At 64.7% G+C, this 21,600-nt stretch overlaps 1 protein-coding gene across 1 annotated transcript; it reads left to right on the forward strand.

The window, feature by feature from the left end:
• The first annotated feature begins 1 nt into the window (after position 1).
• On the forward strand, positions 2–20,852 carry LOC111161179 (lysine demethylase 6B). Its single transcript, XM_022524732.1, is given in 25 exon segments — positions 2–55; positions 6,775–6,891; positions 11,833–11,952; positions 12,193–12,335; positions 12,429–12,570; positions 12,783–12,881; positions 12,986–13,205; positions 13,294–13,386; positions 13,471–13,632; positions 13,720–13,920; positions 14,016–14,360; positions 14,471–15,346; positions 15,348–16,633; positions 16,720–16,846; positions 16,951–17,056; positions 17,840–18,045; positions 18,160–18,224; positions 18,307–18,378; positions 18,465–18,613; positions 18,781–18,895; positions 19,007–19,194; positions 19,317–19,458; positions 19,743–19,869; positions 19,980–20,150; positions 20,282–20,852. Coding segments are annotated over 21 exon segments (4,911 nt in total). The 5' UTR covers positions 2–55; positions 6,775–6,891; positions 11,833–11,952; positions 12,193–12,335; positions 12,429–12,433; the 3' UTR covers positions 20,306–20,852.
• Positions 20,853–21,600: the final 748 nt, after the last annotated feature.

Genomic DNA, 21,600 nt, shown 5'->3' on the forward strand with positions numbered 1-21,600 from the left:
TCGACCCCCTGGGAGACCTCGGGGAGCCTGAGCACCTGGGACTCCCCAGAAACAGGTAACGGGGAGCTGCGAGGGCGTCTGAAAGGGGGAAACCCATCTCCGCGCAGGGGGGCGGGACGCCCGAGTCTCAGGACCGGTAGAGCCGGGGATGGACGTTTGGGTCTCGGCAAAGGCACTGAAAGGAGAGCGGGGCGCAGGACGCCAGGGTTCCCTAGAAGAGTGCCGGGCGGGGTGGGGTGGGGGAAGAGCGGGGAGGCGGAAGACTTGGGGGTGCGGGTGTCCAGAGGGGCCTGAAAGGGCTCCCAGTCCCCCTCGGTCTGGGATTCCCCTCCCCGACCCTGGGCGGGGCGAGGCGGCCCCTGACAGAAGGGCAGGACCGAAGGTCAGAGTCCGCAGCTGGGCGGGTGCGACCACCCCCTGAGGTCGGGCGTGGCCAGTCTGGCAGGGGTCTCCGGGCCCGGGGCCACCTCTGGGTGTCCCTTCGGTTCTCCGCACGGTGAAGTGTGTCGCCTCAGCCTTGCCCCTCACGGCGGGAGCGCCGGCAGCCGGCCTCCCCGTCACGGCCTTCGCCTCCATCCACTCCGCCGAACCCCGCTAACCCCTCCATCCCTGGGCCGACCCCACTCGGCCGCTCGTCGCCCCGCCGGGCCCGGCTCCGTGCGGACCTTCCCAGCGCAGCCACGAGATGGCGAGGGCGAGACACGCAGCCCGAGCCGCGGGAGCGGGGTGGGTGCTGTGGCCCGGAGGGCGGCCGAAGCCCCCCGCCCGGCCGGAGAGAAAGGTGGGCGGCGGTGCGCCTCTGGCTTCCTGTCATCTCGGCCCCTCACAGGAAATTGTGGGCGGGAGGGCGAAAGGCAAGACGTGGGGAGGGGGCTGGGACTCAGTCTCCGCCTCCCCGGGCCGCGGTAAATAGTGGGGAGGGGGCACGCGGCTTGGTTACTAAGCAACGCAGATTCGCTTCCTGTTTGCTACGGCTGGTGGCCGTTACCTGGGGACCGGGTGTGGGGGGGGGGGCGGGGGGCGGGGGGGGGGCGGGCCGACTGCGGGGAAGGTCGAGGGCCGGGCGCCTGCTCCCCGGGACCCGGAGAGCCCGGGAAGGACGGAAGGGACGGCGTGAGCCGCGCTGACGCAGAGGAGGGCGCCGCGACCGTCCGGGGGGAGGCGGGATCCAGGCGCGGCCCCGAGCGCCGCTCCGCTGGCCCTCCCGGGGGTTGCTTGCCCTGTTGCCCGAGTAACTGTAGAGCCAGACTCGGGAGCCGGATTCCCGAACTCTCGCGTCGGGCCAATCCGCTTGGGCGGACGGCCCTGACATCAGGGCCCTGGCAGCCAATGTGCTGGAGGCTTCATAGAGCCACAGGAAAGGGGCGAGGGGAGGGGGAGAGGAGGAGATTGGCGGGGGGGGGGGGGGCGGGAGCTGCTCGGGACCCGCACGTGCACTCCCACACGCTCGCGCCCACCCTCCTCCCTCCTCCGCACGCGCCCGGGTGCCCCCCTGCGCCTGCGCGGCGAGTCGGCGCTCGCCGCACACGGTCCCCCCACCCCCATGTGAGTCTGTGTTTGCAAATTACTCCTGGACTGCGCTCCTCAGCCTCTGGGGACCCGGGCGTCTGGATTCGCCGGTCCTCTCTCGCTGGGTCTCGAACCTTTACAGCCCAGCCCTGCGTGGGCGGGGCCGGCTACCTGTTTCCCACCGACCCCCCAGCTGGCGCCCCACTCTCCCAGGTGGGCTGGGCGGAGCTGCGGTTTCCGGCCCCTTAGGCTCCGCCGCCGCCTTCCCGGGCTCCGGCTGAGGTTGCCTCCCCAAGGGGAACGGAACGGGTGTCTGCGCCCCTTCCCGAAGCTTCACTTGTTCGGGCTCAGCTGTAGTAGGTGGCGGGGGAGGGTGCTGCGGGGAAGCCCCGGACGGCCCAGGTGACTCTTGCGGGCCCTGATGCCCCTTCGCGGGAATTCCTCCCCTCGACTGGCACACCAGAATCCTTTCCATCCTTAACGTGTCCTCCCCGCTCGCCCCCGTGCTGTTTGCACTTCTCGGCGCTCCCTCCGGGCTGTGTGTCCCGGTCTCCACTCGTCCTTCTCGGCTTCTCCCAGTTATATAACTCTTCCTCTCGCCGTGTCCTGGTTTCAACTCCACAGACTCCGCCCTGGAACAGCGCGGGGAGGGGCAGGAGAGCTGGGGACCCAGACAGGTTCCGGCTGGCTGCCGGCTGGGCCACGGGGGATCCCGCAGATGGGAGACGGAGCCCCGCGGGACCCGGTGTCCCCGTCCCTCACCTTCCGCCCCCGCCCCCTACCCGCGATCTCGCCCGGGAGAGAGAAGGCACAGTATCTGCGAGAGGCGTGTCGGGACTCCGTCAGAAATGTGGGTTGGGAGGTCAGGGCTGGAGGCGGGGAGGAGGAGCCTTAGCAAGCCCGAGTCCCGGGGACTGGAACCGCATTGGGGGTAGAAGAGATAAAGGCAAGCCGCCTGGGTTCCTTCCCTCCCCTGCTTTTTGGGCTCCCAGAATTCCTAAGGCTATTTCCCAGGAAGCTTAGCCAAAGGCCCCTTTCCGCCCCCAGGGGTCAAAGGTCTGTCCTAGAGGTGGCCTGGGATGATGTCACCAGTGCACGTGCCCTGGGACGGTTGCCAGGCTGGAGGCCTCCTCCCCTTTCCATCCCCGCACCCCCGCCCCCCAACCTCTGCCCCGAGTCCGGTTCCAACCCCGTGCCATCTTTTCCCCCTCTCCCTTCCCTTGGCCTTAGCAGCCTGCAGGTGGGAAACCCTGGCCTGGAGTTTTCTGAGGGGGAGGGGCACGGGTGTGGTGTGGCCCGAAGACTTTGCCCCTTAGCTGGGCTACGGGAACCTTGCGGCATTTTGCCCCAGATTGGTGGGGAGAGCTTTCCTTCCCAGTTCCTCCTCCCCTTGAAAGAGCCTCCCAGCCGTCTTTCTGTTTTCCCACCTGCTGCATTGCCAAGTGTCCTGTTGCCCCTCTCCCCATTTTGAGTAGAAGGGGGAGTGGTTGCAAGATAGCTCCCAGGAGAGCTGCGTGTGGTGTGGGAGGGGTCACTGGACCGCAGCTCACCTCTGACCTGGATCAGTGACACCCCAGCAGTGAGGAAGAGGGTCAGGAAACAGTATTAGACTGAAAAGTCAGGGTCTTTATTCTGTGTGGGTGGGTGGATCACTTTTCTGAGGGAGGAGAGCTCCGTTCATAGCTGCAGGGGCTTTTCCCTATTGAGTTAAGTCCTGGGGTTTGGTTATGATAATTGGAAAAAAAAATTCATTTTTCTTATAATGCACCTTAGAGCTGTCAGATCAGACCCGGATTCCTTTCTCAGCTCTGCCACTTAGTGGCTATAGGGACTTGGAAAGGTCACCACCTCCCAGAGCCCTATATTCTTAATCTGGAAAATTTAAATATCAATACATACTTTCTAGGCCGGGGAACTGGGGGGGTTGAGATAATTTATGCAAAGCACTCAGCACAGGGCCTGGCACAGAATAAATACTGCATGAATGCTTGTTAGGAAAGGCTATTTCTCGTTAAATGTGGATAGTTATTATTTTTACGATGATAGTTGTTCCACCGGCTTCAGCCTGGCCAGGACCTCAGGAGTTGGTCAGGGAGGAGTGGAGAGTTGGTGTTAATTTGGTGGGTGGGAGGGAGGGGGGCTCGGGATTAGCTTTCCCTGCGTTGTGCACTTTATTTGATGAGGGCTTTAGTCAGATTTGTATTGCTTTCTTTAGGATTATTATTTTTTTCTCTCTCCTCTTGGAGAAGAAACAGCTCAGACTATTCCTCTGGCCGTGAAAATAAAATAATTGTATTGTGGTTCCTGATTTTTAAGCAAGACCCGGGTCCCCTCCCATGTTGTTCTCTGGGGCCTTTCCATTTAGCAGAGGGACTCCACAGTTTTCTTTGCGGGGACTGGGCTTGGCTGAGGGGTGTGTAAAAGGTTGGGTGGGTGGGTGGAAGGAGACTTGTGCTGGGGGCTGGGGGGGGGGGGGGGGAGGAGGAGGAGGAGGAGGGAGGGAGGGGGTTGGGGAGAGCCTGCTACAGTTCTTTGTTTGACTCCGGGACTCAGGGACGGGGAGGAGGAGGGAGGGAGGCAGAGGCTGCAAGCGCCGGGGCAGGCCCAGGAGGCAGAGGAGGGACCGTCTCCCCCGCCCCCCCAGCCCCCACTCCCCCCCCCGCTGCTCCCCCCCTCCCTACCCGGACTCCGGGGGCACCGCCGGGGGACAGACACCCAGCAGGTAACCCCGGCCTGGCTCACCCTCCCTTGTCAGATTTTCCTCCACACCCTCCTGGATGACCCCTTTCCCCGATTCTGTCTCCCCGTTTTCCTCGGCCTTGCCTCTTTTCCCTGGCCCTCCTTGTTCCATCTCCCCCACTTGGGCTTGTCGCCCGCTGGCCGCGCCGCTGTCTCGTGCAGCCCGACTCCCTTCCCCTTGCCCGGCAGCCTCTGCGCCCCAGGTCTGCCCGCGACACCTTTTGGGGCTCTGTCTCGCTGCTTCTCTGGGCTTTGCTTTCCTTCCGACCTGTCCCCTGGGGCTCTGAGTAAGGAGGCAGTCCCTGTCCTTTTCTTGCTCCCCCTGTTCCCCGCCCCCCCAACTCTGGCCCCCTTTCTCCTTCTAGCAGTCTCTGGAGGTGGGGAGAGAACCGGAATTTGGGGGGCCCTCTGGAGGGGCAAGGGGCTGTGTGTCGCTGGGGAAAGGGTCTGTGAGTGTGTGTGGGGTGGGGGTGGGGGCAGTTGGAGACCAGGCTGCTTCCCTGTTGTCCCTTTAAATGGCCCTCACATTTCTGGGGACTCTTGGGGGGGAGGTGGCAAGCTGCCTGCCTGGGGGGTAGGGCCCTCGGTTTGTGCACACAATCAGGGGTGGTAATGATTTAAAGGGACAGGCTTGGTGTGGCCACTGCCACCTCGAGCCGGCTGGAGGGGGAGCCGGCAGGCCGTGTCTGGGGAGGCTGGGCCGGTGAACAGGGCATTTGAGGCTGGATCTGTAGTGGAGCCTGCCAGGTCCAGGATGGTGTGGCTGAGACCTGCAAGGAGGGGTGACAGCTTGCGGGGGAAGGGAGGCACTCAGCCTGGGCCTTCTCCTGGGCCCCACCTTTGGGTGCTTGGACTCCTTGGCCAAGAGCCTTTGAGTGCAGACTGTGGAGTCTGTGGGCCATCAGGTGGGGACCGCTGGTGGGTCTGCAGGTCAGCAGTCTGGCCTGGGCACATTGGAGCTGGCCCCGCAGCTTCCCCTTTTGTTGTTTGGCTCTGTGCACAAGAAAGCCCCAGCCCCTCCCCCAGCTCCCCCTTCCCATCCACACGCCCCCCCCCCCCCACACACCCACCCCAGCTGTTGGACAGATGAATTAGAGCCTCCGGCTTGGGGCCAGGGCTGGTGAGGGATTAAAGCTCTGGGGCTGGCCCTTTAAATGGCTGTTGGCCCCTCCCCCCGCTTTGGTGTCCAGACACCCCATACACACTCCTGTGACCCCCTTGGCTGCCCCTCACTCCTTCTTTGGTGTGTCCTGAGGCCTGCCACTCCCCTCTCTCTAGGCTTGACCTTCCCCTCCAACACAACCACATAAACACTACACACACACACACACACACACACACTCTCTTTCTCTCTCTCTCTCTCTCTCTCTCTTTTTTTTCTCTCTCTCTCTCCCTCTCCCCCCACATTTTCAGCATCTCTGTCCTGGAAGGTTCCTTCTCCAGTAGGAGAACTTTGCCTGTCTGGCCTCCCTAGCCTGCAGCTGCCCGCGACCTGGCCCACGGAGGGGCCCCCCGCCTGGGTCAGGAGTAGCATCTCCCTCGGGGCCCTGTCGTCAGCAGCCCAGGCACCTTGCTGCACATTGCATCATGGAGGCTGGGGGCTGGAGGCCTGAGTCTCTGGGGCAGGGGGAAGGATGTCGGCTGGAAGGCCAGGGAATGGAGAGACTGCACTGGGAGCCCAAGTGTCTGGGACCTTAAGGGCCGAGCACGGTGGCTAAGGAGGCAGAAACCATGGGTCCCTGAGGAGGACTGAGTCTGAGGACAGGCAAGACTTAGGTGTGACCCGAGGTAGACACCTGATTCTTGGCCCTGGACTTCTGTTAAAAGACCTAGCTGTTTGTCTGTGACAGGAGGGGAGGGGGTGGGCCTCTGTCACCTCCTTGGGCCACATAGAGGAAGGAGGTGATGGAGAAACAGGATATGGCCTTGAGGGGTGGGATGGAAGGGAGGCTTGCATCCAGACCCAGGACCGGAGTCAGTCCGTGTTCAGAGAGAGGCTCCTCCCCGCTGGGCCCGTTTGTCTTGTCTGGCCACCTGTGCTGCTCGCAGAGACCTGCCTGCGCCCCGCCTGGGGAAAGGGGAGGGGGCAGAGTCCAGAGGGTGGGGTTGACTGGTGTGATAAGGTGTGGGAGGAGGCTGAGCTGAAGGCCAGGGCTGCGAGCACCTGGGGCCGGGATGGAGGCTGACTTGGGCGAGGAGGTCAGAGGCCGAGGGGGCTCCTCTGGGACCCGGGACTCAGCGGGAGGGGTCAGTCCCAGGAGGCATCATGAGTTGGGTGTCCACCGAGGACCTACACAGATGCCATCGCCTGTGCCTCTCACCCCCTGCTCCAAGCTGCTTCCTAAAGGGGAAGAAGGCTGGAGGACCACTTTAGGGATGGCTTTTTCTGGTTGCCACGGAAACAGGTTCTCCCATCCCATCTGACCACCAGCGGCTGGTTGCTCCTCAAGAAGACAGGGAGCACAGGAAGATTCTCCAGCCCGGGAGACCCCACTTCTAACTGGCTTTTTTTTTTTTTTCTTTCAGGTTCCCCCAGGCACCATGCCAGCCCCGTAGCACCACCCATCCCACCCACGGTGGTCTGCTGCACCCCACTGCTGGGGCACTGGTTCCAATGAGACAGGACACATCAGATTCCATCTGGTAAGTCCTGCCTCCGAGCAACACCTCCCCCCACCCGCAACAGTCCAGCTCGGTGCCACATGCTTGAGGAAGAGTGGTACGGTCTGCATCATGCCCACTCCCCAGAATGGTCCAGTCCAGCTCGCGGCATGCATCCCCCCCATGTGGTGCTGGAGTGGTTCAGCCTTCCTGGTTTATGGAGCCCCCCTCTGTTGCCTCTGAGTGGTTCAGCCCGGTGCTTCACAGCCTCTCCACGACCACCAAGCCCCCCCCCCAGCCCCCGCCCCCCACCCCAGTGCTACAAGCCAGTTGCTTATTGAATGGACTTGAGCTAGTTTGCAAGCCGCGCGGTAGAGGTGAGCTACCCTGGAGGGATTTTTCATGGGGTGGGGGTGCCCTAGAAGAGTTGTTGAACAGTCTGGTTTGTGGATGGTGATTGGAAATTGATTCCGAGAGGTAGTGGAGGCCCCTGGAACAAGCGCCTGCTGTTGCCATGGCAATCGTGGCATCTCACCTTTCCTTCCAGATCCCTTTCTGTTCCGTCCTGTTCCCACTGCACTACAGCATTTGCCGGCTGCCCAGCGCCTCAAGTCTTACCCCTCTTCTCCTCGCCTCTCTCTTTCTGCCAGTTCTCTGCCTGAGGCTCTGTAGGCCAGAGCCTCCATCCCTCATTCTTTAGGAGAAAAGATGATACCTAAGCCGGGGACTTGAGTTCTCCGAGCGTGTGCCGCTCTTCTCCACTATTCACTGAATTTTTGAGTGGGACTGTTTTCTCCTCTGTGTCTCTGTTTGGCAGGATGGTTTGCACATTGGGTTACCTCAGTGGAATTGTGTTGAATGAATGTTGTTAACTGAATGCGCTCTCTTGCCAAGAAAGTAATGGCTTCTGAGATCTGCTACACAGTCTCCTGCCCACACCCGCTCTAGAGGACGTGAGACATTTGGGATGGTAGAGATGCCTGGGGTAGAACCCCGGGGGCAGGCTGACCCAAGAGATGGCCTGTGAGGATAAAACCAAGGGATGGAGACTAGGACAGAGGCCTTCTAGAAGAGTGCAAAGAGTTGAGGCCCTGGGAAGAAGCCCAGCCCTTCCACTCTCTTGCAGAGTGAAATTCACGAAGTTACCTAACCTTTCTGAGCCTCAATTTCCTCATCTGTAAAATGGGGTTAAAAAAAAAAGTACCTCCTACCTTAGGTTTGGGGTGGTGGTGGGGAGAAGTTTTAAAAATGTATGTGAAGTGTTTAACACGGTGGCAGGCATGTAATAAGTATTCACGAAATGCTAGCAATTATCATCATAATGGGAGCTGCAGGGACCTGGGAGGATAAGCAAGGACCTTAAGGAATAGGACAGAACTTGATTGAAGGCAGACAGACGCCCAAATATTTGACTCAAACAGAAGGATCACTGATCCAGCAAGCGTCAGGATTCCGGGCAGTGAGGCGAGGAGTCAGCAGGGTCAGCCTGCTCCAGTGTTTCCCAGACTCTGTTCAGGAACATGAAGGCAAACCCAGAAGGGCATGTGCAGAGACACACGTGATCACGCAAGTGATGCAGAGGCAGACCCAGACAAAAGACCGAGACAGGAGCCAGGCAGACACACAGACAGAGACAGCCCCTCAGAGTCATGTAGACAGGCATTAATGACAGGAACGCGTCCGACGCAGGCCCTGAAGGAGACAAGATGAGCAGATATGCAGGTGCACTGAGACAGACACCGGGACCCACACACAGCCGACCTTGTCAGACACACTGGGGAACACAGCGGTCCAGTCAGAGGCAGACACAAGGCTCGCAGTGACACATAGCGGGCCGGGGCCGGCACTGTCACTCCTCGGTGGGGGGCGGGGAGGGGCCAGCGGCGGGGGAAGGCTGGGGAAGGGAATCCCGAGCGGGCGGCCTGCCCGGGTGGCTGAGTCACAGCGGCACCCCAGCCGGGGGCCCTCCCCTCCGCCTCCCCCTCCCCCAGGTAAGAAGCGAGCCTGTAACCCCTCGCTTCCACCGGGCCGGAGGAGGCCTGGCGGGGACCGGGATGCGGCGGGGTTCCGGGACCGGCACCCCCTCGGCGCCCGTGGCGCGCGTCTGCCGATCGCCTGCCGGGGAACACCGTGTCTGCGGGGTCTTGTCTGTGGCCGGCATGTGAGTCTGCGTGCGCACGTCTGGCCCCTCAGCCCGCGCCCCGCGCGGCTCCAGCGCTGCGCCGAGGGGTTTCTCGGGCTCAAGCCCGCAGAGGGTTAAGTGGGTGTGATTGATGGAGTGGGTCTCTCTCGGGGCTCCGGGGGAGGGGGTCGGTTAAAGTCCCTGAGTCCAGAGCCCGGATGGAAGGGGCGGAGCTGGGCTCAGCCGGGAGTGCCCGGATGGAGAGGGCGTGGCCTCGGCAGGAGAAGAATTAACCCTTTCTGGGCGGCTGGCCCCCCGGGACACGGGGCGGGCGGGCGGGAGAGGCTGGAATGGAATGTCTGCCCCAGAAGTATACCGTCCTCTCAGCCTGGCTCCGGCCGCGTGCGTCTTCCTCTCATCTGCCTTCGAGGAGTCTGTGGGCGTCTGTCTTTGTGCCTGCCCGTGGTTGTCCCCTCCCCTTGGTTAGTAGGGACACCGGGAGTCGGGGAGGGCTATTCCTGCCCCAAAGCGAGAGTGGAGGTGAGAGTGGACCGCGAGCCGCCTGCGGGAACAGGTGTGAGCGGGGCGTCGAGGCTGGCGTTCGCGGGGAGGGGCCGTCGTAGGGGAAGACGAGAGGGGAAATTCCGCGGGACCGGTGGTGAGTGGTGTGTGGGCTGAGTTGTGTCTGCCTCTGACTGTGTGTCTGTGTGTGTTCAGGGAGGCGGGGACTGAGTCAGTGGGAATAGGGGAAGGTTTTCTGGGTGACTCACGCTCCCCCCCACACCCCGAGCCTGAATCAGACCCCGAGGGAGGTCTTTGTACGGGAGGCGGATGGTGTGTGTGGGGAGGGGGGTAGCGGGGGGAGTCAGGAGCCTGGGTCCCCGGTGAGGACAGGGATCCGAGGTCGTTGGCGAGAGTGAGTGTGTGCTTAGTGTACAGGAAGTTTTTGTTGTCCAGTGAGGGCTGTTGTGTTCTGAGTGCCGGCGTGGGGGGTTCCGGACAAAGGTGGAAACGGGCTTGGAGGGACGGGGCTCAGTGTTTTAGGGAAAGCTGAGTCAGTTCCCCGTGGGAAAGGGGAAGTGGTGGAGGGGAAGTGTCATCATCGCACTAGGGGAAGCTGCATTTCCTGGTAACTGGCGGCGCCCTGGGCGCCCCTTCGCAAGCGGGGATCTGTTCCCCTGATGCCCGGACCCCCGGACCCCCTCCCCACCCCGTCTTCCCTTGCGTGGTCCGGGACTTGGGTGGGGGACTCTGGCCGGGGCTACACTGGGACCGCCGTTAAGCGCTCTGCTCATGCCAGGGCTTGGGAACTGAGAGAAAGTCTGTGTGGCGAGGAGAGAGAGCTCGGGGCAGAAACTCCGCCAGAGTGGCGGAGAGGGTCCGTAGAACCCCGGGCGTGAGCCGGCCTCAGCGGGGAGGGCGCGCCGGGACCTGCGGGGTCCGAGAACTAGCATGTAAACAGACGACCTTGCCCCGCGGAGGGAGGACTGTTTTCACCAGAAAACCGCCTGCCCTTGCGGGCTGGGTGGAAATTTCCCCACGGCGCAGACTTCTCTCGGCGAAGGCGAACTTTCCAGCCGCCCCCAGCCCCTCGTCGCGCGCTCTCCCCCGGCTTCCTGCCCGGCGCGAGCTCCAGCTGGAGCGCTGGCCCCGCCCCCGCCGCTTTGTACTCTACGCTCGCCTCTCGCAGCTCTTTGTACTCTAGACTCTCAATGGACCGATCCCGGGAGCGGAGCCGGCGCCCTACCTGCGGGGACGCGGGGTAGGCGACGGGGAGGCGCGGGGACGGGGAGCCTGGGCTCAGAGAGGCGAGAGGGAAGAACTGGGGCCAAAGGGAAGGTGCCCAGAAGGGGAGCAAGGCGCCCGTCGTGGGTCGAGGCAGCACCGACGGGAAGGGGCGGGGGGGTGGCGGTGAAGGAGGAAGTGAAACGGGTTCTGGGTTCTTTAAGGGAGTGGGCGGTGAGAGTGGGACAGGGGTGATGTCACCGCCTGTCGGGCCCCGCCCTCCTCCCTCCCGAAGGACCCCCCCCTTACACTTACACACGCCGCTTCCGCTGCGCAAGTAGCCACGTCACGGGCAACCCCCGAAATCCCCCCTCCCTTGGGGGGCGGGGGCCACGTGGGCCGCGGGGAACCGCGTGGCCCCGACGGGGAAGGGCACAGAGGATACGGGAGCCACGCGACAGGGGCCACTCGGGACCGCGGTGCGCGACTTCTCACAAGTTGGGGGGATTGAGGGGAGATTTTGGTTTGGGGGGTCGGTTGGCATTGAAGGTCTGGACAGGCGGGGAAGTGGAGGAGCTCAAGGAACTGGGTACGAGGCCGGGGGCCTGACCGTGGTTTGGGATGGGGTCAGGCGTCGGGGATGGGGCGCTCAGGTCGCGGAGCGGGCGGGTCTGGGTACCGGAGAAGTCGCCGTGACCGGCCAGCCCTCCGCAGCTCCCGGAGGCACTCGGGGTGGGAGGCGAGGCAGTGCGCGGGGTGAAGTGAGGAAGGGGAGCGACCCCTTTGTCTGCGCGGGGCGTCCGTTGGCCGTCAGTCGGTCTCACGGCGGCGGGGCGCGGGGCGGCTTCGGGCGGTCGCGCCGGGAGCGCCGGTGGCTCCGCGGGTGCGTGGGACTTGAGGGTAGCGCCGTCCGCCAGGCGGGCCCGAGCGTGCGACTCGCCGCCTTCACGCGCCAGGGTCCCGGGCCCCGCCGGCGCCGCCGGCCCGAGCGCCGGGCGCGAGGTGGAGACCCTAGGTGGGAGCCACGGGGTCACACCGGGGTCACCCCAGGCCGAGCCCGTCTGACCGGCTCCACCGCCCCTCCTCCCCCGGCCGCGGCCGGCCGGGCTCACCTCGCTCTCATTGGTCTCGACCAGGCTGTTACTGAGGCGGAGACACGGGTGATGATTGGCTCGCTGGGGAGAGAGGAAGTCCTGTGATTGGCTAGATCTCGGGAGCTCGCCGACGCCGGGAGAGGACGCTCCCACGGAGGCCGGGTAAGCCGCCGCGCCGCTGTCGGTCCGCTCCAGTGGCTCCCGACTGCGAGCTGCCGGCGGCCGGCCGGGCCGCTCCCCGCCGCCGCTCCCGGCGCCTCGCCGCCGCCCTGGGCCGCCGGGGGCCTCCGCTCAGGGAAAGCCGGGGCGGACGCCCAGTGCAGATGACCGCCCGGCCCAGCCCCGGGCCTCCGCGGTGTGCTGGCCGGCTCACCTCACTCCTCCTCCTCCTCCCCTCTGTAGAATTGGCTGTGAAGGGCCCTGGGTGGCCGTCTGGGGGCAGTGGGCACTCCTGTCAGAGCGGCTGGAGCGGGACCGTCGCCCCAGAGAGCTGGGGCAGGGGGCCGTGCCCGATCTCCAGGGCTCCTGGGGCCACTGCTGACCTGGTAAGGGACAGGCCGGGGCGGGGTTGGCGGTGTGCAGGCTGTTGGCTCAGGCTGCGCCCCCACTGAGACCGTAATCTCTTCTTCCTGGCTCAGGCTGGATGCATCGGGCAGTGGACCCTCCAGGGGCCCGCGCTGCACGGGAAGCCTTTGCCCTTGGGGGCTTGAGCTGTGCTGGGGCCTGGAGCTCCTGCCCGCCCCATCCCCCTCCTCGTAGCGCATGGCTGCCTGGAGGCAGGTGAGAACTTGGGGCCTCTGTCTCTGTCTCCAGGCACCCTTCTTCCCATCCCCTCAACTCCTTAGTCTCTGTGTCATTCTCTGGGTTTCTGCCATTCTGTGGACCTCAGTGCCATCCTCGGCTGCTGTCTCTTAGCCTCAGTCCCCTCCTTCCTAGGTAGGGACAGGACTGTGTAACGTTGCTGCGTGTTAACAGACCGCTTCTCTCTCTAGGTGCTCTGCCAGCATCGGGCAGCCCCCGCTCTCTGCGCCCCTACCCCCTTCACATGGCAGTAGTTCCGGGCACCCGAACAAACCGTATTATGCTCCAGGGTGAGTGAGGATTCAAACATGCTGGGGATAGGAGGTAAGTCTGGGGTCTGGGAAGAGTTCCCTGAAGCCTGACCCCAACGCCTGCAACCCCTTCTGCTCTGTAGGACCCCCACTCCAAGACCCCTCCATGGGAAGCTGGAATCCCTGCATGGCTGTGTGCAGGCGTTGCTCCGAGAGCCGGCCCAGCCAGGGCTGTGGGAGCAGCTTGGGCAGCTGTACGAGTCTGAGCACGACAATGAGGAGGCCATCCGCTGCTACCACAGCGCCCTTCGATATGGAGGAAGCTTGGCTGAGTTGGGGCCCCGCATTGGGCGACTGCAGCAGGTGGGATGAGGCAGACCCTGGGATGGGGGGGGTAGGATTGTGCCTCCGCCCTCAGTACCCTCATCTTAATGTGTGCTTCTGCCCTCAGGCCCAGTTCTGGAACTTTCATGCCGGCTCCTGCCAGCACAGAGCCAAGGTCCTGCCTCCCCTGGAGCAAGTGTGGAACTTGCTGCACCTCGAGGTGAGACTGGGGCCGGCTGGGCTAGGGAGGAGGCCTGGGCCAGGTATGGAGCTGTGTCATTCTCTCTCCCCTTTCTGTCTTCAGCACAAGCGGAATTACGGGGCCAAGCGGGGAGGTCCCCCAGTGAAGCGAGCCGCTGAACCCCCAGTGGTGCAGCCCGTGCCTCCTGTGGCACTCTCAGGCCCCTCGGGGGATGAGGGCCTCAGCCCTGGAGGCAAGCGCAGGAGAGGCTGCAGCTCAGAGCAGGTACGGTTGTGTGTGGGCCGGTGGGCAGGCAAGTAGCCGGAGGGCAGGACTGGGGGACTGGGGGTCTCACGCTCTGTTTCCTTCTAGACCGGCCTTCCCCCAGGGCTGCCGCTGCCACCGCCGCCACCGCCACCGCCGCCGCCGCCGCCGCCGCCACCACCGCCCCCACCCCTGCCTGGCCTAGCCACTAGCCCTCCCTTTCAGCTGACCAAGCCAGGGCTATGGAGTACCCTGCATGGAGACGTCTGGGGCCCCGAGCGCAAGGGTTCGGCACCCCCAGAGCGCCAGGTGAGCTCCCGTCCGTTGCCCCTTACCTCTTGGGTGCCAGGCCTGCGTCCTCTGTCCTCCGTCCCTCATTGGTGGCCCTCCTTCCTCTCCCACAGGAGCAGCGGCACCCGCTGCCCCACCCGTATCCATACCCGGCTCCGGCCTACATGGCGCACCCCCCTGGCCACCGGCTGGTCCCGGCCGCACCCCCAGGCCCCGGCCCCCGCCCCCCAGGAGCAGAGAGCCATGGCTGCCCGCCTGCCACCCGTCCCCCCGGAAGTGACCTTAGAGAGAGCAGAGTTCAGAGGTCGCGGATGGACTCCAGCGTTTCACCAGCAGCAACCACCGCCTGCGTGCCTTACGCCCCTTCCCGGCCCCCCGGCCTCCCCGGCACCACCAGCAGCAGCAGTAGCAGCAGCAGCAACACCGGTCTCCGGGGCACGGAGCCGAGCCCAGGCATCGTGAGTGCTGGCGGTGGGCGCAGTGGGGCACCGGCCCGGGAGCTCCTCTTCGGGTGTGGGAGCTGGAGTGGCACTCTGACCCCCCCGCCACCCTTATCCTCCGCTCGCAGCCCGGCGCTGACCATTACCAGACCCCTGCGCTGGACGTCTCCTCTCACCAAGGCCGCCTGGGGCCCTCGGCACACAGCAGTCGGAAACCGTTCCTGGCGGCTCCCGCTGCCACTCCTCACCTGTCCCTGCCGCCCGGGCCCTCCTCACCTCCTCCGCCACCCTGTCCCCGTCTCCTGCGCCCCCCACCGCCCCCTGCCTGGCTGAAGGGTCCGGCCTGCCGGGTACCCCGCGAGGATGGGGAGATCTTAGAGGAGCTCTTCTTCGGGGCTGAGGGACGCCCCCGTCCTCCCCCACCACCCCTCCCCCACCGTGAGGGCTTCTTGGGGCCTCCGGCTCCCCGCTTTTCTGTGGGCACTCAGGATTCGCACACCCCTCCCCCCCCCCCTCCCACCAGCAGCAGCAGCAGCAGCCCTACGGGGCCTGTGTCCTTCCCCCCCCCTCCCTCCCTCGCCAGAAGTTTGGCCCCCCTTCCCCGGCCCCCCGCCCCCACACTGAGCTCCCAGGACCCACCTCTCACACCCTTGACTCTTGCCCTGCCCCCAGCTCCTCCCTCCTCCTGCCACCAAAATACCTCAGGAAGCTTCAGGCGCCCGGAGAGCCCTCGGCCCAGGGTCTCCTTCCCAAAGACCCCCGAGGTGGGGCCGGGGCCGTCGCCAGGCCCCCTGAATAAAGCCCCCCAGCCTGCGCCGCCCAGGGTTGGGGAGCTGCCTGCCCGAGGCCCACGGCTCTTCGACTTTCCCCCTACCCCGCTGGAGGACCAGTTCGAGGAGCCAGCCGAGTTCAAGATCCTCCCCGACGGGCTGGCCAACATCATGAAGATGCTAGACGAGTCCATCCGCAAGGAGGAAGAGCAGCAGCAGCAGGAGGCAGGCGTGGGCCCCCCGCCCCCCCCTGAAGGAGCCCTTTCCATCTCTGCAGCCTCCATTCCCCAGTGACACAGCCCCAGCCGCCACCGCCTCTGCTGCCGCCACCACCACCACGGCCGCCACCGCTGCCACAGCCACCCAGGAAGAGGAGAAGAAGCCACCACCAGCCCTGCCGCCGCCACCGCCTCTCGCGAAGTTCCCGCCCCAGCCCCCGCCTGTGGCTGCCCCGCTGCCCCCAGCGGCCGGTCCGGCCGGCCTGCTCAAGTCCTTGGCCTCCGTGCTGGAGGGACAGAAGTACTGTTACCGGGGGTCTGGAGCAGCTGTTGCCACCCGGTCCGGGCCCTTGGCCGCCACTCAGTATTCCCCCCGCCCCCCGTCAGGTGCTACCGCCCCACCATCCACCTCAGCGGCCCCCGGCGCCCAGGGCTCCCCACAGTCCTCCGCTTCCTCGTCATCTCAGTTCTCTACCTCAGGCGGGCCCTGGGCCCGGGAGCGCAGGGCGGGCGAAGAGCCAGCCCCGGGCCCCATGACCCCCGCACCGCTGCCCCCACCCCTGCCTCTGCCCCCTGCTCGGTCTGAGTCTGAGGTGCTAGAAGAGATCAGTCGGGCTTGTGAGACCCTCGTGGAGCGGGTGGGCCGGAGCACCACAGACCCGGCGGGCCCGGTGGACGCGGCGGGCCCGGTGGACAGTGGGACTGAGCGGCTGCTGCCTCCTGCCCAGGCCCGGGAGGAGAGTGGCGGGGCAGGGGCGGCGGCAGGACCAGGGAGCGGCAAGCGGCGGCAGAAGGAGCACCAGAAGGAGCACCGGCGGCACCGGCGGGCCTGTAAGGACGGCGTGGGTCGACGGCCCCGAGAGGGCAGGGCGAAGACCAAGGCCAAGGCCCCCAAAGAGAAGAGCCGCCGGGTGCTGGGCAACCTGGACCTGCAGAGCGAGGAGATCCAGGGGCGCGAGAAGGCCCGGCCCGATCTCGGTGGGGCCTCCAAGGCCAAGCCGCCCGCAGCTCCGGCCCCTCCACCGGCTCCCGCGCCCTCTGCCCAGCCCATGCCCCCCTCCACCCCCGGGCCCGGGAAGAAGGCCCGGGAGGAAGTGCCAGGGCCCCCCGGCGTCAGCCGCGCTGACATGCTGAAGCTGCGCTCCCTTAGTGAGGGGCCCCCCAAGGAGCTGAAGATCCGCCTCATCAAGGTGGAGAGCGGCGACAAGGAGACCTTCATGGCCTCTGAGGTGGAGGAGCGGAGGCTGCGCATGGCGGACCTCACCATCAGCCACTGTGCTGCCGATGTGGTGCGCGCCAGCAAGTAAGCGAGGGGCCGGCACCCGGGACCCCCTGTCCCCGCCGGGTCACCCTGGTAGCCCTGCCCTCATCTCTCTGTCCTCCCCACAGGAACGCCAAGGTGAAAGGGAAGTTTCGAGAGTCCTACCTTTCCCCTGCCCAGTCTGTGAAACCGAAGATCAACACTGAGGAGAAGCTGCCCCGGGAAAAACTCAACCCGCCCACCCCCAGCATCTATGTACGTGGGTCACCCCTGCCATTGGGCTCGCGGCTGTGCTGGGGGCCGCAGGGGTGGGGGGTGGGCCCCGAGCCTCACCCTTGCCCTGTCTCCTCCTGCTGCAGCTGGAGAGCAAACGGGATGCCTTCTCGCCGGTGCTGCTGCAGTTCTGTACAGACCCTCGGAACCCCATCACCGTGATCCGGGGCCTGGCGGGCTCCTTGCGGCTCAGTGAGTGTGGCAGGGGGTGTGGGGCAGAGCCATCTGAGGGCCCCCGAACCTGGAGATCCCTGGCTGGCGGCCAGCGCAAGCCCTCCTCAGTCCTATGTAGCTTGTACTCTGAGTGATGGGTCCGCCGGTCTCAGGCTTTTCTCCCATCTGTGTGTCCCCGGCAGTGGGCAGAGGGAAAGGGATGTATCTCAGGATCCAGCTGGAGTCCCTTTCAGTTTTCCTGGCAGTGAGAGTGAGGGCATGGATTACACAGGGCCTCGGCCAGCCCATGGTTTGAGGCTTTCCCTCTTCCAGTCCTTTATTGTGCAGAATTTCAGACAAAGGTACAGACATAGGAAGGGAAACCATGTAGAAGCATAAAAATCACATCTCCCGTGTACCTGGAGCGTCCTCTCTCCCCACATAGCCTCCCTTCTCTCAGCTGAGCTCCTGGAAGCACTTTCTAGGCTTTCACTTCACCCCATCTCCGTGGATCCAGTGATAAGGAAACTTCCACCCATTGAGCACCTCTTGAGTGCCAGGTGGCGTGCACCTGTGGCCCCATGCACACCCGAGGACACGGCTGGAGGGGCCCCGACTCGGGGCAGCAGTGGGAGGTGGCGTTGGGGGTGACCCAGATGAGAGCCACGTTTCGGGAGGGCCAACCGCGCCAGCTGCCTGTGGGGCCGGCCTCGTCACCTGTCCTCCTGGGCTGACCCTGTGTCAGGGGCTCAGGGAGTAAGAAGGCCCGAGCTCCCTACCCTCTGCCCCTGCCCCGACGCCCTGCTCGGTCCTCCCTTGCAGACTTGGGCCTCTTCTCCACCAAGACGCTGGTGGAGGCGAGCGGCGAGCACACGGTGGAGGTGCGCACGCAGGTGCAGCAGCCCTCGGACGAGAACTGGGATCTGACAGGCACGCGGCAGATCTGGCCTTGCGAGAGCTCCCGCTCCCACACCACCATTGCCAAGTACGCACAGTACCAGGCTTCATCCTTCCAGGAGTCCCTGCAGGTGAGGGGCGCATGCCTGGCTGGACCCAGGGGGTCAGGATCTGGGGGCTGCCGCGGGGGCACCTGGGGGCGGGTGCTGACCCAGGCCTGCGCCCACCCCTCTGTGGCCAAGCAGGAGGAGAAGGAGAGCGAGGATGAGGAGTCTGAGGAGCCGGACAGCACCACGGGGACCCCTCCCAGGTAGGTCCAGTTGGGCCCTCCCCTTCCCCACTCCTTGGTTCTCGTGCCTCTCCACCCACCCATGTGCCCTTTGCCCTGGCAGCAGCGCGCCTGACCCGAAGAACCATCACATCATCAAGTTCGGCACCAACATCGACCTGTCTGATGCCAAGAGGTCAGTGGGGCGAGGGCTGGAGCGCCACCCGGTGGGCAGAGTTGGGGGGGTAGCCTCTCACTTCCATGGCACCTTCGCCCCCGCAGGTGGAAGCCCCAGCTGCAGGAGCTGCTGAAGCTGCCCGCCTTCATGCGGGTCACGTCCACCGGCAACATGCTGAGCCACGTGGGCCACACCATCCTGGGGATGAACACGGTGCAGCTATACATGAAGGTCCCCGGCAGCCGCACTCCAGGTGCGCTCCTGGCGGGGGCAGGCGCATGCGCGTGCGCAAGGTGGGGGGCGGAGGGCGGGGCTGCTGCCGGGGGGCCTTCGCCAACCAATGAGGGCGCGAGGGTGGGCCGGGCGCGGAGCGCAGCCCCGACCCTGGCCAGCCACGCCGTTCTCTGTCGCCCCCTGCAGGCCACCAGGAGAACAACAACTTCTGCTCCGTCAACATCAACATTGGCCCTGGCGACTGCGAGTGGTTCGCGGTGCACGAGCACTACTGGGAGACCATCAGCGCTTTCTGCGACCGGTGCGTGCCGCCCTGCCTCCCTCCCGTCCCTCCCCGCCCCCTGCCCCGCCGCAGGCCCGGCCCGGGGTCCTCAGACTTCCCTTCCCCTCTGACCCTGTGGCCACCCTGCAGGCATGGTGTGGACTACCTGACTGGTTCCTGGTGGCCGATCTTGGATGACCTTTATGCTTCCAATATCCCCGTGTACCGCTTCGTGCAGCGCCCTGGAGACCTCGTGTGGATTAATGCGGGCACCGTGCACTGGGTGCAGGCCACTGGCTGGTGCAACAACATCGCCTGGAACGTGGGGCCCCTCACCGGTGAGAGGGCGGGGGCGCGCGGGGCGGGAGCGCAGCCCGCTGTGAGGAAGGGGCCTGTCCCTGCCCCCCTGCGCCACGGTCTGGGCTGGCGGCGCATCCTCAGTACCCCCTGTGGCCCGCAGCCTATCAGTACCAGCTGGCCCTGGAACGATACGAGTGGAACGAGGTGAAGAACGTCAAATCCATCGTGCCCATGATTCACGTTTCCTGGAACGTGGCTCGCACCGTCAAGATCAGCGACCCGGACTTGTTCAAGATGATCAAGTGAGGGCCCCGTGTGGGAAGCAGCCCGTCTCCATCCGAGCAGGCCCCGGTCTAGTGCTTCCTGTCCAGCGCCACCCGGCGCCCCACCTTGCCCCCATGTCCCGCACTGTGCCCGCGCTGGGATGGCCATGGGCCCCCGCTCCCAGGCGCTTTCTTTTTCTCTGATCCAAGTAGACAAAAGCCACACGAAATGTCAGCTGTGACAGATGCCCCAGGTCAGGGACTGTGACACCCCTCCCGCCCCCCTCCGGCCCTCACCACGCCCTCGCCCCAACCATGTGCAGGTTCTGCCTTCTGCAGTCCATGAAGCACTGCCAGGTGCAGCGCGAGAGCCTGGTGCGCGCCGGCAAGAAGATTGCCTACCAGGGCCGCGTCAAGGACGAGCCCGCCTACTACTGCAACGAGTGCGACGTGAGTGCGCTCGACCCCGGATTGCCCCCCTCCCCGTCCGTCCCGGGACTGCCCTCCCCACCCCTTACCCCCCCTCTCCGCTGACGCCCCCCGCCCTCCCCGGGTCTCAGGTGGAGGTGTTCAACATCCTGTTCGTGACAAGCGAGAATGGCAGCCGCAACACGTACCTGGTGCACTGCGAGGCGTGCGCTCGGCGGCGCAGCGCGGGCCTGCAGGGCGTGGTGGTCCTGGAGCAGTACCGCACTGAGGAGCTGGCGCAGGCCTACGACGCCTTCACGCTGGTGAGGCCTGGGCCTGCGGTGGTGGCGGCAGCGTCGGCGGGCGGGCTCTTCCCCCGCACCACTCCACCCCCGCGGCGCGCCCGCCACCGCCCAGCCCGCCGCTGAGCCTAGTGCCCGCTTTCTCCCCGCAGGCCCCCGCCAGCACGTCGCGATGAGGCCGGACGCCCCGCCCGCCCGCAGGGCGCCGCGGGGCCACCAGCACACGCCTGGGCTGGACCTGGGTCCCGCCTCTGGCCGGGAAGGGGGTCGGGCCCAGCCCTTCCACCCCATTGGCAGCTCCCCTTCACTTAATTTATTAAGAAAAAAGTTTTTTTTTTTTTAACAAATAAGAGGAAAAAAGGAAAAAAAATGGGAGACGGGGGAGGGGGCTGGCAGCCCCTCGCCCACCAGCGCCTCCCCTCACCGACTTTGGCCTTTCTAGCAACAGACACAAGGACCAGGCTCCGGTGGCGGCGGGGGTCACATACGGGTTCCCTCACGCCTGCCAGCCGCCCGCCCGCCCGGCGCAGACGCACGCGGCCGGTGCATGTACATAGACGTTACGGCAGCCGAGGTTTAATGAGATTGTTTCTATGGGCTTTACCCCTCCCCCAGGACCTCCTTTTTTACTTCCAATGCTAGCTGTGACCCCTGTACATGTCTCTGTTTATTCACTTGGTTATGATTTGTATTTTCTGGGGTTTTGTTTTGTTTTTTAGTTTTTTTTTTTGTTTTTGTTTTTAATTTATAACAGTCCCACTCACCTCTATTTATTCATTTTTGGGAAAACCCGACCTCCCGCACCCCCCCTTCCCCTAAGCCATCTCGCCCGCCCCTCCGGGGACCGCCCGCCGCAGGGCTCTCCCTGCGCCCCAGTGTGTGTCCGGGCCCGGCCCGTCCGTCTCCGCCCGCCCGCCCGCCGGGCTCTCATGGTGCTCAAACCCGCTCCCCTCCCCGACGTCCTGCACTTTCTCGGACCAGGCCCCCACTCCCGACCCGACCCCAGCCCCGCCTGAGGGTGAGCGACTCCTGTACTGTAGGGGAAGAAGTGGGAACTGAAATGGTATTTTGTAAAAAAAAAAAAAAATAATAATAATAATAAATAAATAAAAAAATTTAAAGTTTTAAAGAAAGAACTATGAGGAAAGGAACCCCGTCCTTCCCAGCCCCGGCCAATTTTAAAAACACGGACCTTCCCCTCACCCCCCCCCCCCCCCCCCCCCCCCCCTTTTTTTTTTAAGCGTGAACCAGCCCAGGGCCAGGGCCTCACTGGGGCAGGGACACCCCGGGATGAGTTTCTCCGGGGCTTTATTTTTGTTCGGTCGGTGGTTTTTCTCTCCCACGCTGGGGCTGCGGAGGGCTGGGGGGTTTACAGCCCCGCCCCCTCGCACTGCACTGTCTCTCTGCCCCAGGGGCAGAGGGGTCTTCCCAACCCTACCCCTATTTTCGGTGATTTTTGTGTGAGAATATT

This window comes from Enhydra lutris, unplaced genomic scaffold (genome assembly GCF_002288905.1).
Source record: "Enhydra lutris kenyoni isolate GAN:26980312 unplaced genomic scaffold, ASM228890v2 scaffoldscaffold82, whole genome shotgun sequence".
NCBI lineage: Eukaryota > Metazoa > Chordata > Mammalia > Carnivora > Mustelidae > Enhydra > Enhydra lutris.